Source organism: Oncorhynchus gorbuscha, linkage group LG13 (genome assembly GCF_021184085.1).
Source record: "Oncorhynchus gorbuscha isolate QuinsamMale2020 ecotype Even-year linkage group LG13, OgorEven_v1.0, whole genome shotgun sequence".
Taxonomy (NCBI): Eukaryota; Metazoa; Chordata; class Actinopteri; order Salmoniformes; family Salmonidae; genus Oncorhynchus; species Oncorhynchus gorbuscha.
Window position 1 is genome coordinate 86539692 of NC_060185.1, and position 26152 is coordinate 86565843.

General features: G+C 49.3%; 2 protein-coding genes across 2 annotated transcripts; both read right to left on the bottom strand.

The window, feature by feature from the left end:
• Positions 1-4571: 4571 nt before the first annotated feature.
• On the bottom strand, positions 4572-11726 carry LOC123993642 (mucin-5AC-like). The gene is made up of 2 exons (XM_046296003.1): positions 10197-11726; positions 4572-10112 (listed from the first exon to the last, which is right to left on the bottom strand). Exons 1-2 carry the CDS (start codon positions 11705-11707, stop codon positions 5309-5311), a joined length of 6315 nt encoding a protein of 2104 aa, XP_046151959.1. The 5' UTR covers positions 11708-11726; the 3' UTR covers positions 4572-5308.
• Positions 11727-14981: 3255 nt separating this feature from the next.
• On the bottom strand, positions 14982-20965 carry LOC123992383 (mucin-2-like). Its single transcript, XM_046293525.1, has 5 exons — positions 20435-20965; positions 18336-19745; positions 17872-17905; positions 16294-17764; positions 14982-16251 (listed from the first exon to the last, which is right to left on the bottom strand). Exons 2-5 carry the CDS (start codon positions 19701-19703, stop codon positions 14982-14984), a joined length of 4143 nt encoding a protein of 1380 aa, XP_046149481.1. The 5' UTR covers positions 19704-19745; positions 20435-20965.
• Between the last annotated feature and the right edge of the window lie 5187 nt (positions 20966-26152).

Sequence of the window (26152 nt, forward strand, 5' to 3'; positions counted from 1 at the left end):
AATACATAATATTCCTACAGACACCAACAATACATAATATTCCTACAGACACCAACAATACATAATATTCCTACAGACACCAACAATACATAATATTCCTACAGACACCAACAATACATAATATTCCTACAGACTCCAACAATACATAATATTCCTACAGACTCCAACAATACATAATATTCCCACAGACAACAACAATACATAATATTCCTACAGACTCCAACAATACATAATATTCCTACAGACACCAACAATACATAATATTCCTACAGACACCAACAATACATAATATTCCTACAGACACCAACAATACATAATATTCCTACAGACTCCAACAATACATAATATTCCTACAGACACCAACAATACATAATATTCCTACAGACTCCAACAATACATAATATTCCTACAGACTCCTACAATACATAATATTCCTACAGACTCCTACAATACATAATATTCCTACAATACATAATATTCCTACAGACACCAACAATACATAATATTCCTACAGACACCAACAATACATAATATTCCTACAGACTCCAACAATACATAATATTCCTACAGACACCAACAATACATAATATTCCTACAGACTCCAACAATACATAATATTCCTACAGACAACAACAATACATAATATTCCTACAGACTCCAACAATACATAATATTCCTACAGACAACAACAATACATAATATTCCTACAGACTCCAACAATACATAATATTCCTACAGACAACAACAATACATAATATTCCTACAGACATCTACAATACATAATATTCCTACAGACTCCTACAATACATAATATTCCTACAGACAACAACAATACATAATATTCCTACAGACTCCAACAATACATAATATTCCTACAGACAACAACAATACATAATATTCCTACAGACTCCAACAATACATAATATTCCTACAGACAACAACAATACATAATATTCCTACAGACATCTACAATACATAATATTCCTACAGACTCCTACAATACATAATATTCCTACAGACACCAACAATACATAATATTCCTACAGACACCTACAATACATAATATTCCTACGGACATCTACAATGCTATGTGTGTCTGGGTCCCTATATCTCCCATGCGAGAGGGAATGACCTTTAACTATCCACTCCAACCAGTCGCCATGACTACAAGAAAAGTATTTGATCGTGACACAACCCCATCCAGGGAACCAAAGTAAAATCATCATATTTTAATCACCGGAAGATCTGAGTCTGACACATTCCATTTACATCCTAGTCAGACCAGACCAACACACATCTGGAGAAGGTCTTTCACGAGACCAGACCAACACCCATCTGGAGAAGGTCTTTCACGAGACCAGACCAACACCCATCTGGAGAAGGTCTTTCACGAGACCGGACCAACACACATCTGGAGAAGGTATTTCATCAGACCAGACCAACACCCATCTGGAGAAGGTCTTTCACGAGACCAGACCAAAACACATCTGGAGAAGGTCTTTCATCAGACCAGACCAACACACATCTGGAGAAGGTCTTTCACCAGGTGTCTTTACGCTAATGCATGTGTGTGTGTGTGTGTTACCCTCTGCGTGTATCTGTCAGGTGTTCACACACACACACACACACACACACACACACACACACACACACACACACACACACACACACACACACACACACACACACACACACACACACACACACACACACACACACACACACACACACACACACACACACACACACACACACACACACACACACACACACACACACCCTAATGTTCAACCCCTCTCATTAGTTAATCAGTCTACCACAACAGAGATCACATTGACCAAGTCCCTAATGGTTTGAATAAGGATCTGGTTATAGTTCTAGGAGCCTTTGACATGTGGTTGGCGCTGGAGAAGAGAGGCAACTACAAGCCACTCTGGAGAAGAGCATTTGCTCAATGACTAATATGTAATACAAATGCAACTGTTGGCTATAATATGTCTGTAATAGCAGTTTTACTATGTGTCATTACTACGCTGAGTCAAATTGAAGAAGAAAAAAAGAATCAAAACATGATAACTGAGAACATATTTACTGCATGAGTAGGACTGTGTTTTGGCTGACACCAAGGCAAATCTCAATAGCATTTATTTTACTTCTGTCATCCTCTCTCTTCGCCTCCTTGTCAAAACCCATTGGGTGAGAAAGTCAGTCCCATCTGACCTTGTCCTGCAATGGGTTTTGAGTAGGAGGTGAGGAGAGAGGACACAAAGAGTTAAGAAAATGCTATTTGTACTGAACAAAATTGTAAACGCAACATGCAACAATTTGAAAGATTTTACTGAGTTACTGTTCATATAAGGAAATCAGTCAATTGAAATAAACGAATTAGGCCCTAATCTATGTATTTCACATGACTGAGCAGGGGTGCAGCCACTGGGTAGCCAGAAGGAGTTTTCCCCACAATCGAGCTTTATTAAATTCTCTAATATTAAGTTGGAGGCAGTTTATGGCACAGAAATTAACATGAAATGATCTGGGAACAGCTCTGGTGGACATTCCTGCAGTCAGCATGCCGATGACATGCACTCATTAAACTTGACACATTGTGTGATGTTACAAAACTGCACATTTGAAAGTGGCCTTTTATTGTCCACAAGGTGCACCTGTGTAATGATCATGCTATTTAATCAGCTTCTTGATATGCCACACCTGTCCCATTGATAGATTAGCCGTGGCAAAGGAAAAGTGCTCCCTAACAGGGATGTAAACAAATTTGTGTACAAAATTGTGGGATTTTTTATTTCATCTTATGAAACATAGGAGCAACACTTTACATTTTGCGTTTATATTTTTGTTCCCTGTAGATTCTCCCCGAGATGGACTACTTCAGAAGCTATCCTGTGCTGCAGTTTATGTTGCCCCCAAGTGGGCCAAATTGGGAAGCACAAAATAAGTCCTGATCAGCATAATAATATTGTGTTTGTTCTGGGAGAATCTAGAGGGCAGGTACATAAAGCTAATGATTTAGTCAGATCACAGAAGATCCACCTCAATGCGTGATTTGAAATTTAAAGGCAATGTTCCCGCTTTCGCAGAATTCCATTTATGTAGCGCTATAACGCATATCTGCTATGGTCCAAATTTAATCTAGTCCTTAGAAATATTAGTGTTAAGATCCGAGCAAAATGTTGTCCTTTACACTGTTAAGGCAACTGCAAAGTCATGATGAATAATGTGTGTAATATTATTGGGTTGACAGAATAAAGATTAAAGTATAGTTGACATGGCGTTGGTATTGAGGGAAAAGGGTAACACAGGAGCCTGGTATTCAGGGAAAAGGGCAACACAGGAGCCTGGTATTCAGGGAAAAGGGCAACACAGGAGCATGGTATTCAGGGAAATGGGCAACACAGGAGCCTGGTATTCAGGGAAAAGGGCAACACAGGAGCCTGGTATTCAGGGAAAAGGGTAACACAGGAGCCTGGTATTCAGGGAAAAGGGTAACACAGGAGCCTGGTATTCAGGGAAAAGGGTAACACAGGAGCCTGGTATTCAGGGAAAAGGGTAACACAGGAGCCTGGTATTCAGGGCTGATGCAACATTCCCAGAGGAGAATGAAAACAGCTACAGTATGATGTCATCTCTGTACAGTAGTATTCTGTCGTCCTCTTATTAACTTCTTCCGTGAATGCATTCCCTCTCCTCACCACTAGATGGCAGTCTGAGCACAGACAGATGGATCGCAGGTCATGTTTGACCTCATCCTGAGAGGTGTGTGTGTGTGTTCATGAGTACCAATTTATTTAGATTTTTTAAACTTTTTACCCCTTTTTTCTCCCCAGTTGGTAGTTACAGTCTTGTCCCATCGCTGCAACTCCCCTACGGACTCGGGAGGGGCGAAGGTCAAGAGTGACCCCACCAAGCCTCACTGCTTCTTGACACACTGCTCACATAACACGGTAGCCCGCCACACCAATGTGCATGCGTCCGGCCCGCCAAAAGGAGGCACTAGAGCACGATGGGACAAGGACATACCTGCCGGCCAACCCTCCCCTAACCCGGACAATTATGCGCTGCCTCATGGGTCTCTCGATAGCGGCCGGTTGCAACACAGCCTGGGATCGAACCCGGATCTGTAGTGATGCAGTGTCTTAGACTGCGGCGCCACTCAGGAGGCATAGTTTATGAGTACCTTTGAATAGGTGGAGTATTAAAAAAGTCCCTCCCGAAGCTTATTGGTGCAGTAGGGCCAGGAGTTCCTCTTGATCAAGTCACATGGCCATTAGGGATTAGATTTTGGGCACGTTCCTCTGTCCAGGCTTTGCTGATTCAGGCCAGATCTTACAAAGCCAGGATAGGTATTTTACATAATTATCTTCTAGCAATCTTGAGGTCAACAGCTGTCATGATGTAGCATGCCACCATTGGTTGATGCATGCAGCGTCTTAGCAGGGGAAGGCAACACTTCTTTTGGTCAGGCCACATGGTCTGGAAAAACTCCATCTTTCAGGTGTTGGATTGAAGTATCAGTATCTATTCAGATGTATCAAGACAGAACAGACCAGTGCATTCTACAGTAGTTTTATTACATTCAATATCTTACACATTTTTATTAGTGTCATTGCAGCTTCTTTGTGAACAAAACCTATTCATTCATTAATGAACAGAGAAAAACATCACATCCATGAGATCTTCCCAAATAGCAGTTTCAAGTCTTTAGGAGATATTGGTTTTAATACAAGGTGAATTTATTTAAATATTAGACGTATGCATTGAAACATGTATCTAAACGTAATGTAAATGCAAACAGTAAGTGTTTGTTTAGAGTGAATGGATAATCAATCTATGAGAATGGATAAAGGCACCTGATGGCTTTTAGGTAACCAGTAGAACATTTCCATTTTTTGGTTTTTGTCGAAGAAAAATATCATTAGAAATATCAGAAATATCCTCACGGACCTTCTCTTACCAAATCAATGCATAAAAAGCTAACATAATCAGGCAACCAGGCAAATAAAAGCAGCAAAGAACATAAACAACAAAACATTTAAAAAACAACAAACAACCACAACTAAAGAATCATTCACTCCAGTCCAGTTGCCAGGGAAACAAAGCTAACATCAAGGCCTGAGGCTTACATTAGAGCACCTCATATACACCCTGGCATGGCTGTATTCTGAGACCCTACAGGCACCAGGAAGACGACTATTTCAAGCCCTCTTACCACCCGCGTTGGGCAGACTGGAGGCTTGTTTGTGGTAGCAGTCCGGGGGGGCTAGTGTTCATGCCTGTAGGGACATAGTACATGCTATCCAGGTAGCTCTGGTCCAGAGGTGCATGACTCTGGGGCTCCGGCTTGGACCCCTGGCTCCCGGGGCTCCCGTAGCCGACCTGAGCCCCATTCAGGTGCATCGTCCCTGGGACTGGAGCCTCTGGGTGGCGGGGTGGCTGGGACTGGGACTGGGGATGAGGTGCAGGAGGAGGGGGGCCATAGGGGAGGTACTGGGGGGGCAGGGGCATATATATTGGGGTTGTGGATGGAGGAGTAGGGGGCCGCTGAGGCAGTGGAGTAGGGGGCGGCCAAGGGAGGGTAAAGGCCTGAGTGAGACATGGTACTCTGAGGGATGAGCACCTCCACATACTGGCCCGTCTCTGGATCAAACAGCATCTTCCTCAGTGGCTGCACAGGCACCTCAATGTAGAAATACTTCCCCGTGTCAGGATCGATGAGGACCCTGCGAGGGGTTTGCCCGTACCCCAGACCACCTGTACTGTCTGGGTAGTCAGACCCAGACAGACTCCCATAATCAGATCCATAGGATGGCCCTAGGCTCTGTGAGCTGCACAAGTACTGAGGGTCCATAGGGGGCAGGTTGGGAGAGTGGCTGTGGTCACTGTAGGGGCCCCCGGAGACAGATGGCTGGCCCTGGGGGGAGCGGTGGAGAGTGGGGGCCCGACGGGGTTCCATGTGTTGGGGGTGCTGGAGAGGGCGGTCAGCCAGGCAGGACTGGAGTATGGAGGGGTGGGGTTGGTGGAGGGACTGGTACATGCCTGGAGGGGGCTGGGTGGGGCTGGGGAGGGTGGATGATTTGGGAGAGCTGGGCTGGTAGCCGATTGATCTCAGAGAATGGGGATCCGCTCTGCACTGGTGTAGGCGGAGAGGGGGCTGACCAGGGGAGTGGGAGGGGGAGGAGAAGGGAGGGGTGTGGGGGGAGTGGTGGTGGTGAGGGGGTGTAAGGCCGTGGGAGGGGCAGCCAGAGGTGCAGGAGCAGGGAGGGGGACAGGATGAGGCAGAGGAGAAGGGAGAGGAGGGGTGGTAGCGGTTCAGCTTCCTCTGGGGCAGGTCAGGTAGGTGGAGGGGGCTGAACCTCTCTCTCTCGTCATAACTAGGGGGGTCATCTGATGCATAGAAACGCAGGTCATCTGCCCTCTGCGAGTGGTCGCTGGACAAGGATCTGTGTATGGGCTGCTGTGTGTGTATGTGGTGTGTGTATACGGGAGCCTGTGTGTTTGTGGATACCGTGGCAGGTTGGTTTGTATTGTTGAAGGTAACTGGCATAGTTTGCTCCTGAGGGTATGCTGTTTTTGTTTTTGGATGCTGCAGGTGGTTAGTTATATCCACAACAGCTGACTGGCTTGAGTGTATGGCAGGGGAATTGGTACGGACTTGGGCAGGGGCATGGGTAGGGACTTGGGCAGCGGCATGGGTAGGGACTTGGGCAGCGGCATGGGTAGGGACTTGGGCAGGGGCATGGGTAGGGACTTGGGCAGGGGCATGGGTAGGGACTTGGGCAGAGGCATGGGTAGGGACTTGGGCAGGGGCATGGGTAGGGACTTGGGCAGGATCTGGGGCAGGATCTGGGGCAGCAGGGGCTTGGTTCGGAGCTGGGGCTGGAGCTGGAGCTGGGGCTGAGACTGTGAGGGTTGTGGGTCTCTGTGTGTAGCTGGGGGCCTCTCCTTGTCCCTGGGTTGAGGCCTCTGGTTGCTTTGGCCTTTCATTGGATGTCTCTGCGTCTACTGTTGTTGATGCTGGTTTGTGAGAGAAACTAGCGATGATTGTTGTGTTGGTAGGTGAAGGCCTGTAGCTAGACACTGCAGAAACTGATAACTTTTTATTGTAGTTAGACGCTGGGGTCGAATCATTCGATAGATGTCTGTGGATAGTCGTAGCTGAAGTTGATGGTTTCTCATTGTTCACAGGTCTCTCCTCTTCTGTGTTCTGTTTGAAGGTTGATGTTGCTGCCTCCACTGGTTTCTGCTGTGTTTCATTGGACAGTGAATTTGCATCTGTTTGTCTGAACTTTGGTTTCAGTGCCAGTGGTGGGCCGTTGGCTATTGAGTGAACCTCTATAGTTTGCGGTCTGGTGTTTGACGTGATGTTCTTCTCTTGTTTATCTTGTTTATGTATTTCTTTGGACAACGACCTCACCTCGATCACTTGTGGTCGGTATCTTCTCATCAGTGCTGGTGAGCCTGGTAGCGAGCCTGGTAACTTAGGTGAGGTTGGTGGTGATGATGTCGTGCGTTGCTCTATGTCTCTGACCGTGGCTCTGACACTAACCCTCTCCTGATTCGAAGGGGTCCTAACACTGTCTTCCGTTTGAGCAGAGTCTCTTCGAAGCCCTGGAGAATTTGGGGCCGAATGGGTATGAGAGGAAGAGGCTGATGCATTGACGGGAGATGAGGAAAAGGATGAGGCTGAAGTTAAGGCATTGACAGAGGTCGAGGAGAAGGATGAGGTTTCTTTCACAGTGCTTGAGGATGATACGGATGAGGCTGCTTTCACATAGGATGAAGAAGAGGACGAGTAAGTTCTCTGTCTGTGTGAGTCACTCGTACCCCCATCTGAGGGCCCACGGGTCTGAAGAGGGATCTCTATTTGGTTGATATGTTTCCCTGGGATGCCTCCACCTCCACCCCCACCTTCATGCCCACTCCTTGTTATGGCTTCTGACACAGCCTCAGAGACCAAAGACCCAATATCTGCCTGGTAGCCCTTCTCCTTGACCAGTATGGACACAGAGTGGCTGGGGGTAGGGGTCTTGACGGGGACAGTGGAAGATGGAGTGCCTAGAACTGGGGATGAAGCTGGTGCTGGAGGAGAAGCTGGGGCTGGCGAAGCCTTGGGACCAAGTGAGGGTGAGGAGGCCAGGGTTGGAGCTAGGGCTGGGAACGCTGGAGCTGGACCTGGGGAACAGGCAGGAAAAGGGGCTGGGAATGCTGGAGCTGGACCTGGGGACCAGGCAGGAACTAAGGCTGAGAATGACTTGGGCTTATTTGATCCATCCTGTAACACCAGAGAAGCACAAGACACTCTTCTGTCTTTACTGGGGAGTTTAGGGCTGCTGCCCAGCATAGGTGGCTTGGTATCTCTTCTCACCACTTCAGATTTGTCACTAGCCTCTGATATACTTCGGTGTCCCCTGTTTACTCTCAGTGACTCTGTTTCACTGGGTTTCATCTTGATGTTGCCTGGTTCTGTTTTGACAATGTCCTTTACAGGGGTCTTGTGTTGGTTTGACTCTGTCTCTGTCACAGCTACTTCCTCTGTTGCGCAACTCTTAGTTGCTACATCAGAGAGGTTCCGGGGTCCTTTGGACACCTGCTGTAAAGAATCAGGCTTAGGTTCGCATCTAGACGTTTCTCTGTCTGTTTTGTTGGACGTTGTTGTTGTTTTGTTTTTGTTTTCTCTCCAGCTGATAGCTTTGAATTCCATCTGCATCGGCTTTTCTTCTTTCTGGAGAGATATTGGGTGAGGTGGTAGCTTTTCCTCTTTCTGGAGAGATATTGGGTGAGGTTGTAGCTTTTCCTCTTTCTGGAGAGATATTGGGTGAGGTGGTAGCTTTTTCTCTTTCTGGAGAGATATTGGGTGAGGTGGTAGCTTTTTCTCTTTCTGGAGAGATATTGGGTGAGGTGGTAGCTTTTTCTCTTTCTTCTCTTCCCTCCTTTCCCCCTTCCTTTCCTCTTTTCTAGCCTCTCTCCTTTCCTGTCTCTGTTCCTCTCCCCTCTCCTCACTCCTCTCCTCCTTCTCTGGTGCTGGCATGGCCTTGAACGACAGGTTGTATGTGTTTTTCACCAGCCTTCTCACATCTCTCACTTTGTGCAGGGGAGCTTTGGCTTTACTGTTCCTATTGGCATCCATATTCAAAGTCTGTTCATTCATCTTGTTCAAGGTATTCACCCCCTTCTCTTCTTCTCTTGTTTCTCTATGTGAAGTCCCTATTCTCCTGTCTTCCTCTCTGGCTTCTGCATGTGAAGTCTCCACTGTCCTGTCTTCTTCTTTTGTTTCTCTCTGACAAGTCTTCCCAGGGGAGGCAGTCTCGTGGTTATCCTCAGGTTTAGTTTCTATCTCGGGCAACAGTGAGATGTTGAGAGAAGAGGTTTTCTTTATCTCTGTAACAGGGCTGGGTTTCAGAGTGATCTCTGGTGTTTTGGACATGTAGGTGCTCTTGACGCTCGGATTTTTATGGTTTAAAGAGTCAGAGGGGTATTCCAGCTTTGTGTTTGTCATTCCTGCCTGCGTGCTGCTGGCTCGGGTGGCAGTGGGAACACTGGTGTTCCGGGCAGCTGCATCTGCTGAGTCACCGGCCTGTTTGTAATCCCTCTCATCCCTCCATTTACTGTCATGTGTCTGCTTACCCCCCATATTGGCATTCTTCTCTGTGGGTTTTTTACTCTCAAACGGGAACACCAGTTCAGACCTCATCTCTGGTTTGACCGGGTCAGTTCTCCAAGAGTTTGGGTTTTTGGCAGGAGACTCAGTTCTGTCGCCGTTTCTCTGAGGACAACTAGTAGTAAGGGGCTCAGATCTCATCCAAGGGCTAACATGGTTAGGGCTTCTGTTGCTGTGAGATTCAATTCTCTTGTTGCTTCTCCGAGGAAAGGTAACAGGAGCAACATGTGCGTTGGGACTCATCTCAGGGGTTGTGCTGGTAGGTTCAGGCCTCTCGTTGCTTCTCTGAGGAAAGGTAACAGGAGCAACATGTGCGTTGGGACTCATCTCAGGGGTTGTGCTGGTAGGTTCAGGCCTCTCGTTGCTTCTCCGAGGAAAGGTAACAGTAGCAACATGTGCGTTGGGACTCATCTCAGGGGTTGTGCTGGTAGGTTCAGGCCTCTCGTTGCTTCTCCGAGGAAAGGTAACAGTAGCAACATGTGCGTTGGGACTCATCTCAGGGGTTGTGCTGGTAGGTTCAGGCCTCTCGTTGCTTCGCTGTAGAGAAGTGGAGTCAGTATTAATAGTATGGTTCATTCGTCTAACACTGGATTTCACCCCGAAACTTCCATGTTGTCTGTTTACGTCAATGTTTGGACTGGTATCTCTCCTCACAGCCAGGTGCTCAGAAGAAAAACTGTTTCGTGAGTTTATGCTGGAACTCAGATTCCGTGTCTCTGGTTTTGTGGACTCTTTAACGGTTGACGCCTCACTATCAGGGGGAAGAGGGGTTTTGTCCTCAGAGGGGCTGAGGTCACCTCCTTCTCCTTCCTGGTCAGTTTGTTTACCAACATTCTGCATCTTCTTGGAGAGGATGTTGTTGATCAGGCAGGTGGCCATCTTGGTTTTGGTACATGTCTCGTCCAGGGACAAAGACTTCTGGAGCTTGCCATTCCTCTTGGTCTGCTCAGTCCTCTCGGTGGCAGGTTCAGGGCTGGGTTCCGGGCAGTAGGCTTCCTGCAATGCCGGAGGAGTGCTGTGTTGTCTCTGCAACGTCTCTCTGTTGTGTCTCTTTAGAGAGGTACTGTCCATCAGAACTATAGAAGCCACAGGAGCCACAGGAACCATTACAGGACTAGGAACCATGATGGGACTACTGTCGCTGTTCTCACCCAGCTTCAGCTCGGCCGTATTCCTTCTCTTCAGCTGGATCTGTCTCTTGGGCACTCCTCTCATCACCTTCTTGGGCTCCTCTCTCTCCACAGCCACGTCCACACACTCAAAGCTGCCCATCTCATATTTTTTGGACGAGTCCAGGTCGTCATGGGGTGGATAATAAGCCCCAGAGGAGGGCTGCTGCTGCTGGCGTGGGACTGGGAAGTCTTCATTGTCCAGCCGTGGAGCAGACCCTCTGAGGTCCACGTAGGCCAGCAAGGCTGCATTAGCCCCCGCTGGGCTGTCCTGGGTGGAGGGCTGGGAGGCTCCGGTGGAGGAGCGGTGGCTGGAGTTGTATATGTCCAGGTAGTCCACCTGAGGGGATCCAGAGGACAGGCTGTGGAAGGCCACGTCACTGAACCACTTCACCTCGTTGTCCTCCTCATCCAGCTTGCTGCCCATGCTGGAGCTGGAGCCATTAACTGAGACACATCCAGGAACGGAGCTCCCGAGCTGGGGTATCGCAGGCTTGTATTTTGGCTGGTACTTCTTGGTGGGTCCCGGTCCACCTCCTCTGGCTGTCTCTGGCTGGGAGCTTTGTACAGCTCTGTGCAGTATACCGTGTTGTTGCTGTTGTAGCTGTTGTATCGGCTGTAGTCTGGTGGTGAGCAACCTCTCTGAATAGGAGCAAGCGGCTGGCATTCCCTGTCGACTCTCTCTGCTTGTGAGAGCTGCGTCGCGGCTTGCAGGCCCTTTTCTATTCCTGACACTGAATGACAGGTCAACCTGTTCCCCCTTGTAACTGGCCTCCTCCTGCCTTCCCTCCCCCTTTCCAGGCACCTGCTCCTCCCCCTGTCTCTCCCTTTCCCTTTCCCTCTCCGCTTGCCACTCCCTCTCCATTGCCCTCTCCGGTTCTTCCTCCCTGTGTCTCTGCCTTTCCTCTCTCTCCCTCTCTCTTTCCCTCTCCTCCTCCCTTTGCCTCTCCCTCTCTCTTTCACCCTCCTCCTCCCTCTGCCTTTCCATCTTTATTTCCCTCTCCTTCTTCTCCCGTATCTCCATCTCTCTGTTCCTTTCTCTTTCCCTCTGCGTCTCTCTATCCCTCTCTTGCATCTTCCACAACATCTCCCCCTCCTCCTCCTCCTCTTCCCCATCTCTCTCCTCCTCCTCCTCCTCCTCTTCCCCATCTCTCTCCCTCTCCTCCTCCTCTTCCCCATCTCTCTCCCTCCTCCTCCTCCTCTTCCCCATCTCTCTCCTCCTCCTCCTCCTCCTCTTCCCCATCTCTCTCCCTCTCTCCCCTCCTCCTCCTTCCCCATCCTCTTCCCTCCATCTCTCTCCCTCTCCTCCTCCTCTTCCCCATCTCTCTCCCTCTCCTCCTCCTCTTCCCCATCTCTCTCCCTCCTCCTCCTCCTCTTCCCCATCTCTCTCCCTCTCCTCCTCCTCTTCCCCATCTCTCTCCCTCTCCTCCTCCTCTTCCCCATCTCTCTCCCTCTCCTCCTCCTCTTCCCCATCTCTCTCCCTCTCCTCCTCCTCCTCTTCCCCATCTCTCTCCCTCTCCTCCTCCTCCCCATCTCTTCCCCATCTCCTCCTCCCATCTCCTCCTCCTCCTCCTCCTCTTCCCCATCTCTCTCCCTCTCCTCCTCCTCCTCTTCCCCATCTCTCTCCCTCTCTCCCTCCTCCTCTTCCCCATCTCTCTCCCTCTCCTCCTCCTCCTCCTCATCTCTCTCCCTCTCCTCCTCCTCTTCCCCATCTCTCTCCCTCCTCCTCCTCCTCCTCTTCCCCATCTCTCTCTCTCCCTCCTCCTCCTCCTCCTCCCCCTCTTCCCCATCTCTCCCCTCCTCCTCCTCCTCTTCCCCATCTCTCTCCCTCTCCTCCTCCTCTTCCCCATCTCTCTCCCTCTCCTCCTCCTCCTCTTCCCCATCTCTCTCCTCCTCCTCCTCCTCCTCCTCCCCATCTCTCTCCTCCTCCTCCTCCTCCTCCTCATCTCTCTCCCCCTGCCTTTCCAACCTTTCCAGATGTGATTGGCTGTCGTAGGCCCGGGTGTTACTGTCAACAGATGAAAAAGTGGGGCTTCCCCTGGATGTCACAGCCTCTGTGACAGACTCCATCATGTTCTCAGACTCCATCATGTTCTCAGACTCCATTATGACCTCAATGGCCTGGGTCTCAGGGGGTTTGTGATTCCTGTTTCCCCAGTAGCCATGTGGCCTCCCAGGGACCACGGATAGGATGTGTACTGGAGTGAACCTGGTGAGGGGAGGAGAAGGGGTGTCTTCCTTACCCATATGATGAGCCATGTCTGCTTCAGTTAGCCTCTCTATGGTTTTATTCCTAGAGTTGGATGAGGTTTCTCTACATGGGTGCTCAGGTGTAGGAGACTTGTGTGAGGGGTTGCTGCTGTCACTAAGGTCAGGGGTTAGAGATGAGACTAGATGTTTAGGTTCCAGATCTTCCAGTCTCTGGACAGGTGAGTTGCCTGTAACCCCGTGGTCAGGTGAAAGGGAGGGGCTCCTTCCTCTAGAAGAAACTGTGGGATCAGGTGAGATGGGTCTGATTTCAGGTGTGAAGTTTCTGATTTCAGGTGAGTGGGCAGGGAACTTGTAGGGGACTGGGATTTCTCCTAGTACAGGTGAAGAGGTGGTCTCTCGACTCTCTTCAGTAGGTGATGCTTCCCTGAAGTTGTGAGAAAGGTGATTACCCAAGGGGTTTGAGGTGCCGTTAGTAATGAGTCTGTCTGATAGGCCACCAACACGCCTCTCACGTACGCCAGGTGAAGCCCTGTGTTCAGGTGAGTGGCCAGGACTCTTTACTCCAGGTGAGCCAGGTGAAGCCCTGCGTTCAGGTGAGTGGCCAGGACTCTTTACTCCAGGTGAGCCAGGTGAAGCCCTGCGTTCAGGTGAGGGGCCAGGACTCTTTACTCCAGGTGAAACCCTGCGTTCAGGTGAGGGGCCAGGACTCTTTATTCCAGGTGAGCCAGGTGAAGCCCTGTGTTCAGGTGAGGGGCCAGGACTCTTTACTCCAGATGAGCCAGGTGAAGCCCTGCGTTCAGGTGAGTGGGCAGGATTCTTTACTCCAAGTGAAGCCCTGCGTTCAGGTGAGGGGCCAGGACTATTTATTCCAGGTGAGCCAGGTGAAGCCCTGTGTTCAGGTGAGGGGCCAGGACTCTTTACTCCAGGTGAGCCAGGTGAAGCCCTGCGTTCAGGTGAGTGGGCAGGATTCTTTACTCCAAGTGAAGCCCTGCGTTCAGGTGAGGGGCCAGGACTCTTTATTCCAGGTGAGCCAGGTGAAGCCCTGTGTTCAGGTGGGGCCAGGACTCTTTACTCCAGGTGAGTGAAGCCCTGCGTTCAGGTGAGGGATTCTTTACTCCAAGTGAAGCCCTGCGTTCAGGTGAGTGGGCAGGATTCTTTACTCCAAGTGAAGCCCTGCGTTCAGGTGAGTGGGCAGGATTCTTTACTCCAAGTGAAGCCCTGCGTTCAGGTGAGTGGGCAGGATTCTTTACTCCAAGTGAAGCCCTGCGTTCAGGTGAGTGGGCAGGATTCTTTACTCCAGGTGAAGCCCTGCATGCAGGTGAGGGGCCAGGACTCTTTACTCCAGGTGAAGCCCTGCATTCAGGTGAGTGGGCATGATTCTTTACTCCAGGTGAAGCCCTGTGTTCAGGTGAGGGGCCAGGATTCTTTACTCCAGGTGAAGCCCTGTGTTCAGGTGAGGGGCCAGGACTCTTTACTCCAGGTGAAGCCCTGCATTCAGGTGAGGGGCCAGGACTCTTTACTCCAGGTGAAGCCCTGCATTCAGGTGAGGGGCCAGGACTCTTTACTCCAGGTGAAGCCCTGCATTCAGGTGAGGGGCCAGGACTCTTTACTCCAGGTGAAGCCCTGTGTTCAGGTGAGGGGCCAGGACTCTTTACTCCAGGTGAAGCCCTGCATTCAGGTGAGGGGCCAGGACTCTTTACTCCAGGTGAAGCCCTGCATTCAGGTGAAGGGGTGAGGGGCAGGACTCTTTACTCCAGGTGAAGCCCTGCATTCAGGTGAGGGGCCAGGACTCTTTACTCCAGGTGAAGCCCTGCATTCAGGTGAGGGGCCAGGACTCTTTACTCCAGGTGAAGCCCTGCATTCAGGTGAGGGGCCAGGACTCTTTACTCCAGGTGAAGCCCTGCATTCAGGTGAGGGGCCAGGACTCTTTACTTTACCAGGTGAAGCCCTGCATTCAGGTGAGGGGCCAGGACTTTTACTCCAGGTGAAGCCCTGCATTCAGGTGAGGGGCCAGGACTCTTTACTCCAGGTGAAGACCTGCATTCAGGTGAGGGGCCAGGACTCTTTACTCCAGGTGAAGCCCTGCATTCAGGTGAGGGGCCAGGACTCTTTACTCCAGGTGAAGCCCTGCATTCAGGTGAGGGGCCAGGACTCTTTACTCCAGGTGAAGACCTGCATTCAGGTGAGGGGCCAGGACTCTTTACTCCAGGTGAAGCCCTGCGTTCAGGTGAGTGGGCAGGACTCTTTACTCCAGGTGAAGCCCTGCATTCAGGTGAGGGGCCAGGACTCTTTACTCCAGGTGAAGCCCTGCATTCAGGTGAGGGGCCAGGACTCTTTACTCCAGGTGAAGCCCTGCATTCAGGTGAGGGGCCAGGACTCTTTACTCCAGGTGAAGCCCTGCATTCAGGTGAGGGGCCAGGACTCTTTACTCCAGGTGAAGCCCTGCATTCAGGTGAGGGGCCAGGACTCTTTACTCCAGGTGAAGACCTGCATTCAGGTGAGGGGCCAGGACTCTTTACTCCAGGTGAAGCCCTGCATTCAGGTGAGGGGCCAGGACTCTTTACTCCAGGTGAAGACCTGCATTCAGGTGAGGGGCCAGGACTCTTTACTCCAGGTGAGTCGGCTGAAGTGTTTAGCTCAGATGAGGAGCGAGCAGCTTCCACTCCAGGTGAGGGGGCTGTGTACCCGGGCAGAGGTGAAGGGGTTTTATACTCAGGTGAGAGGTTTTTATATCTGGGTGGCTGTGGTGATGCAGCTATTTCTCTAGTCTCAGGAGGATGTACGATAGAGCTGTATATCCCTGTAATCTCAGGTGAGGAGTTGGTACCTCTGCTTCCAGGTGAGGAGCCTCTACCTATGGAGTCAGGTGAGAGACTGTTCCATCTGTTCACTTCGGTAGGGGTGGTGTTCTTCCTCTCAGGTGACAGGTGTGTTCTGCCTTGTGGCTCAGCTGAGGAGAGGAGACCATTGATCTCAGGTGTTGACACCAATACCCTGGCTTCTGGGGAGAGGATGGAGTAGGTGATACCTGAGACCTGGGTGGAGGAGGACTTGAACCGAGGGTCCAGGGACTTGTCCTTTACCTGTCCAGATACCTCAGGTGTGAGGTCTCTTCTCTCGATCTCAGGTGTGGAGGAAGTGATTCTGATCGCAGGTGACTGCGCTGAGCTCTTGGGTTTTATAGGGGGGCTGGCATACCTTACTTCAGGTGAGGGGGTTCTTGATAGGGTCCTATCATACCTTACTTCAGGTGAGGGGGTTCTTGATAGGGTCCTATCATAGCGTATTTCAGGTGAGGGGGTTCTTGATGGGGTTCTATAGTACCTTATTTCAGGTGAGGGGGTTCTTGATAGGGTTCTATAGTACCTTGTTTCAGGTGAGGGGGTTCTTGATAGGGTTCTATAGTACCTTGTTTCAGGTGAGGGGGTTCTTGATAGGGTTCTATAGTACCTTGTTTCAGGTGAGGGGGTTCTTGATAGGGTTCTATAGTACCTTGTTTCAGGTGAGGGGGTTCTTGAGGACGTTTTTGTCCAGGTGTCTGAGGATGAGGAGGAACCTGAGTGGTATGAGCTAGTTGAGGAGGATGGATCTGATTTCAAATCAGGTGTGAGACTCGTTGACCCGAGTAGTTCAGAACTAGATGTGATACTAGCTAAACTGACTTCAGTTGTGACACTGGCTGACCTGAGTTCAGGTGGGACACTGAGCAGACTGAGTTCAGGTGTTACACTGGCTGACCTGAGTTCAGTTGGGACACTGAGCAGACTGAGTTCAGGTGTTACACTGAGCAGACTGAGTTCAGGTGTTACACTGAGCAGACTGAGTTCAGTTGGGACACTGAGCAGACTGAGTTCAGTTGGGACACTGAGCAGACTGAGTTCAGTTGGGACACTGAGCAGACTGAGTTCAGTTGGGACACTGAGCAGACTGAGTTCAGGTGTTACACTGGCTGACCTGAGTTCAGTTGGGACACTGAGCAGACTGAGTTCAGTTGGGACACTGAGCAGACTGAGTTCAGTTGGGACACTGAGCAGACTGAGTTCAGTTGGGACACTGAGCAGACTGAGTTCAGTTGGGACACAGAGCAGACTGAGTTCAGGTGTTACACTGGTTGATCTCAATTCAAGTGTGATTCTAGCTGATATGAGTTCAGGTGTGGTACTGGTAGTCCTGAGCTCAGGTGAGGAGGTGACAGGTGTAGGAGGGGTGTACCTGGGGGCAGGTGTTGAGATGGTGCTCTGGGCTTCCTCTGAGGAGCTCAGGTCTCTCTCTGCAGGGGACAGGTGAGGTATCAGCACAGGTGTACTGATGGAATCCACTAACTCAGGTGTACTGATGGAATCCACTAACTCAGGTGTACTGATGGAGTCCACTAACTCAGGTGTACTGATGGAGTCCACTAACTCAGGTGTACTGATGGAGTCCACTAACTCAGGTGTACTGATGGAGTCCACTAACTCAGGTGTACTGATGGAGTCCACTACCTCAGGTGTACTGACGGAGTCCTTTAACTCAGGTGTACTAACAGAGTCCTCTAATTTAGCTGTACTGACATTGTCCTCTATGTCAGGTGTACTGATGGAGTCCACTAACTCAGGTGTACTGACGCAGTCCTTTAACTCAGGTGTACTGACAGAGTTCTCTAACTTAGGTGTTATGGCTCTAACCCTAGGTTCAAATGACACTATGTAATCAGGTGAAAAAGTTGGCACTTACCTCAGGTGTACTGATGGATGTTCCTTGGTTCAGGTAAGCACTGAGCTACTCTGGTCTCAGGTAAAGACCGATCTGTAACTCAGTCAGGTGAAGAGGCTGTACCTCTGACCCCATGTGAGACAGCTCTGTCTCTGGCCTCAAAGGAATGCACAGGGACCACGGATTCAGATGAAGGGCTGGAGTACCTATTCTGTGGTTTAGGTAAGTGGGTTTCTCTAACTGTGGTGAGGGGGCAGGTAAACGCTGGAATCACTGAAAAAGGATTGAACCTCTACCTTCAGGGATAGGTGTTGTGATGTTCCCAGGTGAAGGTGTTGAGTGTTACTGGCCAGGTGAAGGTGTTGTGGTGTTACTGTAGCCAGGTGAAGGTGTTGTGGTGTTACTGTAGCCAGGTGAAGGTGTTGGCCTCAAAGGTTACTGTAGCCACGGTGAGATGAAGGGCTGTTACTGTAGCCAGGTGAAGGTTTGGGTGTTACTGTAGCCAGGTGAAGGTGTTGTGGTGTTACTGTAGCCAGGTGAAAGTGTTGTCGTGTTACTGTAGCCAGGTGAAGGTGTTGTGGTGTTACTGTAGCCAGGGAAGGTGTTGTGGTGTTACTGTAGCCAGGTGAAGGTGTTGTGGTGTTACTGTAGCCAGGTGAAGGTGTTGTGGTGTTACTGTAGCCAGGTGAAGGTGTTGTGGTGTTACTGTAGCCAGGTGAAGGTGTTGTGGTGTTACTGTAGCCAGGTGAAGGTGTTGTGGTGTTACTGTAGCCAGGTGAAGGTGTTGTGGTGTTACTGTAGCCAGGTGAAGGTGTTGTGGTGTTACTGTAGCCAGGTGAAGGTGTTGTAGTATTACTGTAGCCAGGTGAAGGTGTTGTGGTGTTACTGTAGCCAGGTGAAGGTGTTGTAGTATTGCTGTAGCCAGGTGAAGGTGTTGTAGTATTACTGTAGCCAGGTGAAGGTGTTGTAGTATTACTGTAGCCAGGTGAAGGTGTTGTAGTATTACTGTAGCCAGGTGAAGGTGTTGTAGTGTTACTGTAGCCAGGTGAAGGTGTTGTAGTATTACTGTAGCCAGGTGAAGGTGTTGTAGTATTACTGTAGCCAGGTGAAGGTGTTGTAGTATTACTGTAGCCAGGTGAAGGTGTTGTAGTGTTACTGTAGCCAGGTGAAGGTGTTGTAGTATTACTGTAGCCAGGTGAAGGTGTTGTAGTGTTACTGTAGCCAGGTGAAGGTGTTGTAGTATTACTGTAGCCAGGTGAAGGTGTTGTAGTATTACTGTAGCCAGGTGAAGGTGTTGTAGTATTACTGTAGCCAGGTGAAGGTGTTGTAGTATTGCTGTAGCCAGGTGAAGGTGTTGTAGTACTACTGTAGCCAGGTGAAGGTGTTGTAGTATTAAAGGTAAGGCTAGGCACCTCAGGTGAGGAGTCATCTGTCCTCCATCCAGGTGTTGGAGCTGTGTTTCCTTGTTCTAGTCTTGGACTGATGTTCTTAGATGTCCACGATGATGATGAGTTGTTTAGTGCAGTAGCTAATGCTCCTGACTCCCAGCCTTCAGATAAATTATAATTATTCTCCCTCTGCGTTGGAGGACTGAGCTTCTCTGAAGAATCCTCAAATCTCTCTGGTGCTGTGTGGTAAGAACTTGTCGAGTCGTTCAGCTCATCCACCACGCAGGGCAACACTGGGGGCAACTCTGAGCTCTGCCCTGGCCCTGCTGCCTCCCTCCTGGGTGGGGGGACGGGAGGGTGGACGAAGGCCCCTGTAGCTGGGCTACTGGAGAGTGACTCACAGTCGTCCCCAAAGATGTCACAGAGGCAGGTGGTCTCAGAGATGGCTGAGCGTTGGCTGGGGATGTTGGTGATGTCGAAGATCTCCACGTGGTTCGGGGTTCCGTCACGGTGGCGCAGAGAGAAGACGCGAGGAGCGCTGCTGCGGAGGAAGGAGTAGCTGTCCATCTCTACACCACTCAGGACTCACAGGGGACCAGCCAATTTCTCCTGTGGTGTTTGTGTGTGTGTTTGTATATTTGTGTGTGTGTATGCAAGGGGGGGCAGAGATACACAGTTTTGTTTTGTTTTCAAAGTAGCATTACCAACGTACTCACATACACCAGTAATTACCATACACGTTATTCGGGTGAGTGTGTGATTGAGAGGACACACATACAAACATTCAGAGCATAATTTGAACTCATTTTGCCATCTTCATCATTCCATGAGGCCAATGAGGACCTAATCATTCAAATGTCACACTAACTTACCGGCTAACCAGTAAGGTAACTTAGTCATGTGTCTCGGAGAGACAGGCATGCACACATAGGTGTCTGGTTGGACATATGTATAGATATATGGGTATCTGTATAATTTGAAATAGCCTACACATTTTAAAGTAATAACTAACTTTAGTAGAAAATAGCGATGAATGATTGATTCATCAAAGCGTAATAACATTGTCATTCAGTATTTTTAGCATTAGGACTTAGCAATTAGCATTGTTCAACCATAGAGTTCATTCAGGCATGTGCTCTTCTTACAGCTAGCATAGATCTCTGTCGCACATGCTTCTTTTACAATAAAATGAAAATTAACTTCTTTCTGCAAGCATTTTGTAAAGTAATCAAGAGTTACAGGCAATGAAGAGTAATAATAGGCTACATTATTATGTTTTTGCTCTGTTTCATACATACCTTGTATCTAGTTTCTCCTCATTGCCATGTCTTGTGGCTGCACTCAGCTGGCTCACTCCCTCTCAGTATGTGTGTGACAGAGATACTTCAGAGAAAGCCACAGGGATCGCTACTGTACCTTTGGCTGGAGATGTCTGGGGTTCTCCCTTCCTAGCGTGAGTTCTTCTGTGTTGGATAACTCTCCTCATTCATTCCACTGCCTCTATTCCACCGTCTAGTCAGTCCAGTCAGTCCAGCAATTCTGCTATATAACTACTGCCTCCACCTTCAACATTATAGAGCTGCTGTTTCTGCTGCTGCAATACTGTGCTCTACCTTAACCCAGTACAGCCCAGTACAGTCTAGTACATCCCAGTACAGCCCAGTAAAGTATAGCCCAGTACAGCCCAGTAAAGTACAGCCCAGTACAGTGCAGCTCAGCCTGAGCTGGTCTGAGCACAGACACTTCATAGATTCATAGACTCCAAGAGACACTTATGAAAAGAGCAACAGGGGAGCCACCACTCTCTCTGCCCCTCTCTCTGCCCCTCTCTCTGCCCCCTCTCTCTGCCCCTCTCTCAGCCCCCTCTCTCAGCCCCCTCTCTCAGCCCCCTCTCTCGGCCCCTCTCTCGGCCACTCTCTCGGCCACTCTCTCGGCCCCTCTCTCTGCCCCCTCTCTCGGCCACTCTCTCGGCCTCTCTCTCGGCCTCTCTCCGCCCCTCCCCTCCGAAACAACTCAAGGATAAGGAATTGATGAGTCCAACCTTGATTTCTTAAATAGTTCCCCTCTCTCTAACAGGCTGGGGTTGGGGTTTTTGGTTTGGCAGCAGCTACCCTGTCTGATTCCGGTAGAGGGGAGGGGAGTAATAGTTAGCAGCAGGTGCTGTTCCAGCCAGGATAGATGCCTCTGGAATCTGACACTTGGAGCCAGCTCAGTCACAGGGCCCTGGGTTATATATAGACCCACACTACCAGGAGGAGATGGTAGGGTACGTTTAGCTGCCTGGGGCCCAAAGTGACGGGACAGAGGGGATAGAGAGTAGAGAGGAAATGGAAGAGATGGGAGAGGAATAGAGAAAGGAAAGAGAGGGGAGAAGAAGAGGGAATGGGAAGAGAGGGGAGAAGAAGAGGGAATGGGAAGAGAGGGGAGAAGAAGAGGGAATGGGAAGAGAGGGGAGAGGAATGGGAAGAGAGGGGAGAGGAATGGGAAGAGAGGGGAGAAGTAGAGGGAATGGGAAGAGAGGGGAGAAGAAGAGGGAATGGGAAGAGAGGGTAGAAGAAGAGGGAATGGGAAGAGAGGGTAGAAGAAGAGGGAATGGGAAGAGAGGGGAGAGGAATGGGAAGAGAGGGGAGAAGTAGAGGGAATGGGAAGAGAGGGGAAAAGAAGAGGGAATGGGAAGAGAGGGGAGAAGAAGAGGGAATGGGAAGAGAGGGGAGAAGAAGAGGGAATGGGAAGAGAGGGGAGAAGAAGAGGGAATGGGAAGAGGGAGAGGAATGGGAAGAGAGGGGAGAAAGGGAATGGGAAGAGGGGAGGAGAAGAGAGAATGGGAAGAGAGGGGAGAAGAAGAGGGAATGGGAAGAGAGGGAGAAATGAAGAGGGAGAAGAAGAGGGAATGGGAATGGGAAGAGAGGGGAAGAAGGGAAGAGAGAGATGGGAAGAGAGGGGAGAAGAAGAGGGAATGGGAAAGAGAGGGGAGAAGAAGAGAGAATGGGAAGAGAGGGGAGAGAAGAGAGAATGGGAAGAGAGGGGAGAAGAAGAGAGGGAATGGGAAGAGAGGGAAGTAGAGAGAAGGGAAGAGAAGAGAAGAATGGGAAGAGAGGGGAGAAGAAGAGGGAATGGGAAGAGAGGGAAATGAAGAGAGAAGAGAAGAGGGAATGGGAAGAGAGGGAGAAGTAGAGAGAAAGGGAAGAGAGGGAAGGAGAAGAGAAATGGGAAGAGAGGGAGAGAAATGGGAAGAGAGGGGAGAGAATGGGAAGAAGAGAGGGAAGAAGAAGAAGAGAGAATGGGAAGCGAGGGGAGAGGAATGGGAAGAGAGGGGAGAAGAAGAGAGAAAGGGAAGAGAGGGGAGAAGAAGAGAGAATGGAAGGGAAGAGGGAATGGGAAGAATTTTACTTGAGGGGAGAAGTAGAGAGAAAGGGAAGAGAGGGAAAGAGAAGGGAAGAGAGGGAGCCATTTGGAATGCAGATGGGAAGAGAGGGGAGAGAGAATGGGAAGAATGGGAAGAGAGGGAGGGAGAAGTAGAGAGAAAGGAAAGAGAGGGAAGGAGAAGAGAGAATGGGAAGAGAGGGGAGAAGAAGAGGGAATGGGAAAGAGGGTGGAGAAGAATAGAGAATGGGAAGCGAGGGGAGAGGAATGGGAAGAGAGGGGAGAAGTAGAGAGAAAGGGAAGAGAGGGAAGGAGAAGAGAGAATGGGAAGAGAGGGGAGAAGAAGAGGGAATGGGAAGAGAGGGGAGAAGTAGAGAGAAAGGGAAGAGAGGGAAGGAGAAGAGAGAATGGGAAGAGAGGGGAGAAGAAGAGGGAATGGGAAAGAGGGTGGAGAAGAAGAGAGAATGGGAAGCGAGGGGAGAGGAATGGGAAGAGAGGGGAGAAGAAGAGAGAAAGGGAAGAGAGGGGAGAAGAAGAGAGAATGGGAAGAGAGGGGAGAGGAAGTTTGTAGCCTTAAATGACTGGTTGGGTGTCAGCCAGCCAGGTCAAGGGTTAAAATTGCAGACCATCCAATGGCCGCTGTGTCACAGGCAGGCATCTTATGCACCGTGTTTGTGTGTTAGTGAGACTGTTTGGTTAACATTAACTACAGTACGTTCACATGGTGTGTTTAGGTTCACATGTTACACTACATGTTCAGCTGTCTGTTGCTGCTTTGCTTGGAAACCCAAGTTAATAACACCCTTCATGAGGTATTTCAGTTTGTAGATTTAAGTTGTGGCCAGTGAGAGATTTTACTTGGGAAGGTTCTACTCGTAGCTAGAGAGAATGTCCTCTTACTGTTTCATTACAGCCAGTAGAAACTCCGTGATCACTGGTCTCATTCAAGACAACATAATGACAGTGGGATTTAGTATGAAAAGGCACCCTAGTCCTTATATAGTGTACTACTTTTGACCAGAGCCTTTTCCAAAGTAGTGCACATATTTTGACCACAGCCTGATCCATAGTAGTGCACTAATTTTGATCAGAGCACGTTCCATAGTAGTGCACTAGATAAGGAATAGGGAGCCATTTGGAATGCAGATAGTAACTGAGGGAGCATTATAGCAGTAGCATTATGTCAGGGGGCAGAGAGATCTCATTCCCCTGGACATCTGGGCAGACTCTGTCTCTTACCACAGGCCTAGGATCAGTTTACTCTTCATCAGCTATGGACTTAAACATTAGGTTGCAAGTGCAACTGATCCTAGATCATCACTTAAGTATAAGCGGCGATGTCAGCTATCCTCTCCAGATATAATTTTATTCTGGACCAGCGACCTCAGCAGACAGACAGCCAGGAGACAGCAGTTGGTTTGGTTGCCATGGTTTGTCAGATTCTCCTACAGTAAACTGGCCTACATTATTTTATGACACGTTATAAATACACGTAGATATCACCAGGCAGAAGTTACACATAGTGTTAGAGAACTGAACTCCTGTCACTATCCGACACAACATGGGAGGAACAGTGAACTCCTGTCACTATCCGACACAACATGGGAGGAACAGTGAGCTCCTGTCACTATCTGACACAACATGGGAGGAACAGTGAACTCCTGTCACTATCAGACAAAACATGGGAGGAACAGTGAGCTCCTGTCACTATCAGACACAACATGGGAGGAACAGTGAGCTCCTGTCACTATCCGACACAACATGGGAGGAACAGTGAACTCCTGTCACTATCAGACACAACATGGGAGGAACAGTGAACTCCTATCACTATCAGACACAACATGGGAGGAACAGTGAATTCCTATCACTATCAGACACAACATGGGAGGAACAGTGAACTCCTGTCACTATCAGACACAACATGGGAGGAACAGTGAACTCCTGTCACTATCAGACACAACATGGGAGGAACAGTCTACCACTGTCACTATCAGACACATCATGGGAGGAACAGTGAACTCCTGTCACTATCAGACACAACATGGGAGGAACAGTGAACTCCTGTCACTATCAGACACAACATGGGAGGAACAGTGAACTCCTTTCACTATCCGACACAACATGGGAGGAACAGTCTACCACTGTCACTATCAGACACATCATGGGAGGAACACTGAACCACTGTCACTATCAGACACAACATGGGAGGAACAGTGAACCACTGTCACTATCAGACACAACATGGGAGGAACAGTGAACTCCTGTCACTATCAGACACAACATGGGAGGAACAGTGAACAACATGGGAGGAACAGTGTCACTATCAGACACAACATGGGAGGAACAGTCACTGTCACTATCAGACACAACATGGGAGGAACAGTGAACCACTGTCACTATCAGACACAACATGGGAGGAACAGTGAACTGTCACTGTCACTACTCAGACACAACATGGGAGGAACAGTGAACCACTGTCACTATCAGACACAACATGGGAGGAACAGTCTACCACTGTCACTATCAGACACAACATGGGAGGAACAGTGAACCACTGTCACTATCAGACACAACATGGGAGGAACAGTGAACTCCTATCACTATCAGACATAACATGGGAGGAACAGTGAACTCCTGTCACTATCAGACACAACATGGGAGGAACAGTGAACTCCTATCACTATCAGACATAACATGGGAGGAACAGTGAACTCCTATCACTATCACACACAACATGGGAGGAACAGTGAACCCCTGTCACTATCAGACATAACAGGGAGGAACAGTGAACTCCTATCACTATCAGACATAACATGGGAGGAACAGTGAACACCTGTCACTATCAGACACAACATGGGAGGAACAGTGAACCACTGTCACTATCAGACACAACATGGGAGGAACAGTGAACTCCTGTCACTATCAGACACAACATGGGAGGAACAGTGAACCACTGTCACTATCAGACACAACATGGGAGGAACAGTCTACCACTGTCACTATCAGACACAACATGGGAGGAACAGTGAACCACTGTCACTATCAGACACAACATGGGAGGAACAGTGAACTCCTGTCACTATCCGACACAACATGGGAGGAACAGTGAGCTCCTGTCACTATCAGACACAACATGGGAGGAACAGTGAACTCCTGTCACTATCTGTGGGAGGAACAGTGAGCTATCAGACATAACATGGGAGGAACAGTGAACTCCTGTCACTATCAGACACAACATGGGAGGAACAGTGAACTCCTATCACTATCAGACATAACATGGGAGGAACAGTGAACTCCTATCACTATCACCTGCTAAATGGCATATATTATCACACACAACATGGGAGGAACAGTGAACCCCTGTCACTATTAGACATAACATGGGAGGAACAGTGAACTCCTGTCACTATCAGACACAACATGGGAGGAACAGTGAATCACTATCAGACATAACATGGGAGGAACAGTGAACTCTATCACTATCAGACATAACATGGGAGGAACAGTGAACTCCTATCACTATCACACACAACATGGGAGGAACAGTGAACCCCTGTCACTATCAGACATAACATGGGAGGAACAGTGAACTCCTATCACTATCACCTGCTAAATGGCATATATTATCACACACAACATGGGAGGAACAGTGA